General features: G+C 38.1%; 1 protein-coding gene across 4 annotated transcripts; it reads left to right on the top strand.

Annotated features, from left to right (window-relative positions):
* The first annotated feature begins 954 nt into the window (after positions 1-954).
* On the top strand, positions 955-5,255 carry LOC139064856 (E3 SUMO-protein ligase ZBED1-like). 4 transcript variants are annotated; one of them, XM_070547851.1, is made up of 6 exons: positions 955-1,095; positions 1,194-1,316; positions 1,887-1,958; positions 2,546-2,656; positions 3,791-3,868; positions 4,927-5,255. In XM_070547851.1, exons 2-6 carry the CDS (start codon positions 1,275-1,277, stop codon positions 5,014-5,016), a joined length of 393 nt encoding a protein of 130 aa, XP_070403952.1. In that variant the 5' UTR covers positions 955-1,095; positions 1,194-1,274; the 3' UTR covers positions 5,017-5,255. The 4 variants fall into 4 exon arrangements, with proteins under 4 accessions (XP_070403952.1, XP_070403951.1, XP_070403949.1 ...); XM_070547850.1 differs by having other exon boundaries at positions 3,791-4,063; XM_070547848.1 differs by having other exon boundaries at positions 3,791-5,008.
* The last annotated feature ends 203 nt before the right edge of the window (positions 5,256-5,458 follow it).

The raw sequence follows: 5,458 nt of genomic DNA, 5'->3' as shown, positions 1-5,458 counted from the left end.
AATGTGTAATTTCCATGAGCCTAGAGTGTTAGACTCACATCACACAGAAGCTAGCTTTAGCTTTTTCCTCGACATTAGTTTCTACTGCTCTTCATTGTCCTGAAGGGATTTTTATGTCTCCACTGGCTGAAAGGGTCTGCTTACCTTTACTAGACGGTGAAACGGCGCCATCTGGTGGACATCCGCGGCACTGCTCCTCGTTTCAATTTGTCGGAGCTGATAAATAAAAAAAATGATAAAAACAGTGGAAAACGATCAAATATATTTCTGTTAATCTTTAAGATGTAAATACATATGGTAGTTTACATATTTTACAATTAGCGATTTCAAAACTTAATAAAAACCAAAAGCTTTTTGAACACAACAACAAAAAAACTAATATTTTTCTACTTGGTTTTTTTAGACCTTGTTGATTACTTTCGCTGTTTTTTCCGTAATTGGACTCGATATTAAACAATGAAACAAGCTGTTTAAATAAAGTAGTTAAATATAAACTAACCGGTGACCAGAGTCAGCCTGGCGGTAGCCGCCATGACAGTTTTTTGTTGTTTATGTAATATTCAGTTGTCCGCTAGAGGGCGTCTGTTACCTTTACGACAATTTTTTATTGTTTATTTTTTACTTTAATGTTTATAGTTAACTAGTTTTAAGTTACCCAAACAAGTCTTAAATCACGAGCCTAGAGTGTTAAACTCACCTTCATCACACAGAAGCTAGCTTTAGCTTTTTCCTCGACATTAGTTTCTACTAGTGATGGGTCCAGCAACACCGACACACCGGCGCATGTGTCAGGCTCATGGAGCGAAACCTGTGTCGACCATAGACTGTACATATACATATATCGGTGTCGACGCGTGTGTTGCTTTAAGAAAAAGTCACGTGACCAACACTGCTGCTGTGTCGCTCATTGCCAAGGCGCCAAACTGTGTTTATGGTATCGACTCTGCATCTGTCAACGGGATGAGTCGTCGCGAAAAAAATACCATTTCCAAGATAAAACAAGACATCCCTCTTCACATCAAGAAAATGGAGCCAGAGAGGAAAAGAAAAGTTTCTGCTGTGTGGGATCATTTTGATCTTTGAACAGCAAATAAGGTACGTGTTTGTCTTTCCTTGTTTCTGCGCATCTGTCAAGAGTTGAAAACAGCAATGTGACTGACTCTCAGTGTAAATTATTTATTTAATTTTATTAGGTTAAATGTCGGATCTGCTCAGCCGAGTTGTCTTATACAAATAAGAGCACTTCCTCAATGCTGAGACATTAAGAGTCAAGCATGAAAACGAAGAGGAAGCAAATACACCAAGAACGAACACAGGTAGACCTATATAGACACTGGGCGTGCTTTGTCTCATTTGTTTTACTAATATATGTTTTATTATTTTGAAATCTAGAATCTAGGAAGATTGCTCTGGACCAAGCAGTCCTGAATTTTATTATAAAGGACTGCCAACCCCTGAGTATTGTGGAGAGTGAGGGGTTCAGGGCTGGGACGTAATTTTGGGGGGGGACGGGTGGGACATGTCCCCCCCACTTTTTCAAAAGGCAGTTTCGGTCCCCTTCACTTTTTTCCGTCCAAAAACAATGTTACGCTCCATTAAATGGATTTGATTGAGCACTAGGACCGAAACGGAAACCGGTTTCCTATTAGACCCACCCAAAAGCTAATCTATTGGCTCTGCTGATACTTGCTAACGTATTATTGGCTGTTGCTGCTGTCACTCCAAGTAGTAAACAGAACGTGCTCACGTTGTTTTGCTAGTTTGGAGCCGCTAGGGAACACCGGTACTGAGTCACATCGTCAACTAGACGCTGTGTAATATCAGAGCTCAGCTCAGCTTCCATTATATAACATTTGAATAAGTGTTCATTTGTGAGTCTTTGGTAGTTATGCACAGCCAGGCGGCAGCATGTCAAGAAAACGAAAGTGGATATAAGAGACTTCTTTCAAAGTCAAAACGTAAGTTGGAACATGTGACACCCCTGCATTAAGCTCAGACTCACCTCCTCCTTCACAAACATACTCAAAACTAACTTTTACAAACTCATCTCCTCCACATAACTGACTCCTCAGACACAATTTATTCGTATTATTATAATTATTATGTTTTTATTATTACTATTATCATCATAATTATTATTACTAGTAGTAGTAGTAGTAGAAGTGTAACTTCAAAACTTTTATCATTTAACTTTATTGTAAACTTATCTATTGCAATGCATATTTTCACATTAAAAAGCTCTGAAAAATGAACAGTATCATCGTCAACAGATTTTTTTAAGCTTAATGTCAAAGATGTACACTTTTCATTAGATTTATCTTATTTTTTCCATTTATTTTTTGTGTGTTGAAATGCAACAACTGTTTAAACACTTTTAAGGGAAAAAACATATTTAATATGTTTTTATACACTCAAATTGGTAATGAATAATTTACACATTATATTAATAATAATTGTGAATCATACTAGAACCATCCTGTAAATATTCCTGTTTGTTCCATTCCAAAATCTCCCACTGTTTATAGTTCATGCATCTTTTTTTCAGGTGACTGACAGAGATGCAGGAGGAGAGACCGGTGAAGGTACAGCAGGAGAGGCTGTAGGAGATGGAGGACGAGAGCCTGGAGGAGATGGAGCAGAGGCTGGAGGCTCACAGGTGAGGTTGAAATAATGAAGATACGATAGACATAAAATTGATCATTGTGACAAATGTTAGGGTGATGATCATGTGTAAAACATTAGTTCAGCATGTCCTCTAACACAGCAAATGAAATAACGGCCAGATCTCAGGAGGGACCGTTTATGTATAAATACTTTTTATACTTTTGACTAGGCCTGGGAAAGTAACAAATTTTGCTGGATGATATTTTGTCCAAAAAAATTGTTGATGATAAACAATATCATTGTCAACATTATCTAGACCAAAATAACCACTAATATAATGTTAATATGTCATAATAATGCAAGTACACCCTTTAAAATGCAACAAATAAACCTTCATTTAACATTGAAATGTCCAGAACCAGAACTTCTAAATGAATAAAAATAACAAACAAAAATTAAATAAAAAAAAGAATCTCACTCCCTGTTAGAAAATGTTGCACCAAAAACAATAAAAAAAGACCCAAAACAATAAATACAATGGCCTATCCATTGTCAACAGCCAAAACTGCACTTCAATAATGATAATAAATATTAATGATAATAGAGTTGTACATTTTTTAACTTTGATATATATATATATATATATATATATATATATATATATATATATTGAGGATGGAAAAATTATTGAGATGGGCATGTGACGTGTCAAAGGGTCTTTACATAACACCCCCACCCCAAATCCGCACAAGCCTGGTGTGTCCCCCCCACTTCTGAAATCAAAATTTCGTCCCTGGTTCAGGGGCTTGATTCAGGTCCTTGATCCATCTTACGCTTTGCCAACCAGAAAGGTTTGTATACACAATGTCTCAGATAGCTGCTGTTACTCATGTAATAAATACAGTGCTTAACAAATGTATTAGACCATCGTCTGATTTAAGGTTTATGACACGGCAAACAAAAATAAACACTTGTGATTCAAATATCATGCATGCTTGAATAATTTCTGTCCGGTGTGTCAGCTCACATTTGGGTATAAAACTGGATTCAGTTTTAAATTCCTACCTTCTATTCAGCAGGGCAAAACACAGAGAACTTCATAGCTGGATGTTTTTCTTGCTTTAATGACAGGTGGTCTAATTAATGTGTTGAGTACTAGACTGATTTGATTTTGATTCATTTTCAGACGGTTAAGGAAATGATGGCCAAAAAGCATGCGGAGGAACTCGAACGAGTAAAAAGGGGAGTACAGCAAGCTGTGGCAGTGAGTATAACAGCTGACATGTGGACCTCCTTGAACATGGAGGCTTACTTAGCTCTTACCTGTCACTACATCAATGATAATATGCAGTTGTGTACATCTGTGTTGGGAGTCAAACACTTTCCACAAAGTCACACTGCTGACAATCTGACCCAAGTCAAAAGGGGCATGAAGGACGACTGGGCCATAACAAACAAGGTAAGGTGTCTTGTGACCGATGCAGCACCAAACATGATGGCAGCAACACGAACTCTTCAAATTCGACATTCAATCTGCATTGCACACAAACTAAATTTAATAGTCAAAAAATCCTGTGATCAGATCCCTGAACTTCCATCCATAAGACACAAATCTAGGCAAATTGTATCATTCTTCAGATCCAGCACCACAGCAAAAGAGAAGCTAGCTCAAGTGCAGCAACAGATGGGACGGCCCACCTTGAAACTTGTCAATGAGGTACCAACACGTTGGAACAGCACATATCAGATGCTGTCACGGCTACATGATGAGAGAGAACCAGTGTGGGTGTCTCTTGCCTCTCCAAACAGATTTAACTCCACTCACAGCTGATGAGCTCAACATCTTAAGGGAAGCACTTCTTGTGCTGGCCCCTTTCCATCAGGCCACAGTGGAGTTGTCTGAGGAGAGTTTCAGGATCAAAGGTCATCCTGATGATGAAAATGCTAAATTGTGCACTTGAGCGGAACTCTTTGCATCTACACACACAAGCAGCCACACGTCTCCATGACCAACTTAGACGTCGCGTCACAGACACTGCTTCTAATCTGGAGTCATTAAGCGTGTTGACCCTATCAACACTTTTAGACCCCAGATTTAAAACACTCGGATTTCGTAGTTCCTCCAAGTGTAGTGAGGCTGTCAATCGCCTGAAAAAGGAGTGTGCTGCAGTAATTGGTCACACAACATCTGAGCCACAGCCTGGACCTTCATTAGAGCAGATACCCAGTTCAGGCAAGATGTTCAGTATTATCAGTTTATTTTCACATTTTGTTTTGTTGCTAACAAAAACTAAAACTTCTATGTATTTTTTATTATTTCAGATAATCTGTGGCAGCAGCTTGATCAAGAGGTTGGCAGACAAACCACCAATGCAACAGCTGACTCGATCATTGAGGTCCAGCGCTACTTAGCAGAGGGAAACATCTCAAGACAAGAAGATCCATTAACATACTGGGGGAACCGGAAGACATCCTACCCACACCTTTTCCACCTGGCTTTACAGTTTTTGTGTACCCCAGCTTCTTCTGTGCCCTGTGAACGTGTGTTTTCGAAAGCTGGTGAAATAGTGTCCAAAAAACGTAATAGACTAAATGCCAAAACATTGGATAAACTTATTTTTCTTAATAAAAATTTATAAAAATAAAAAAAACTTTTGAGTCAATGACACTGAAATGGGTAATATCACATTCACAACACTGTCACTTTAATTGTCACTTGGTATCATTCACAGAATATTTTGAGGTGTATATATTTTAAATTTAGAAGTTTAAAATAATACCATATGAAGTAGGCCTACAATAGCTCACAGTGTATACAAGTATGATTAGGTCATTGAATCAGCGTCTGTTGTGT

The sequence above is a fragment of the Nothobranchius furzeri genome, unplaced genomic scaffold (assembly GCF_043380555.1).
Source record: "Nothobranchius furzeri strain GRZ-AD unplaced genomic scaffold, NfurGRZ-RIMD1 Scf054, whole genome shotgun sequence".
Taxonomy (NCBI): domain Eukaryota; kingdom Metazoa; phylum Chordata; class Actinopteri; order Cyprinodontiformes; family Nothobranchiidae; genus Nothobranchius; species Nothobranchius furzeri.
The sequence above is the reverse complement of the archived record's forward strand: the minus strand, read 5'-3'. Positions and strand labels throughout refer to the sequence as shown.

Excerpts from the sequence above, each read along its gene's own strand:
- LOC139064856 (XM_070547848.1), top strand. The coding sequence starts at position 1,275 with ATGAAAACGAAGAGGAAGCAAATACACCAAGAACGAACACAG. Across the intron at positions 1,959-2,545 it reads ACTTCTTTCAAAGTCAAAAC|GTGACTGACAGAGATGCAGG; the intron begins GTAAGTTGGAAC and ends TCTTTTTTTCAG. Across the intron at positions 2,657-3,790 it reads CAGAGGCTGGAGGCTCACAG|ACGGTTAAGGAAATGATGGC; the intron begins GTGAGGTTGAAA and ends ATTCATTTTCAG.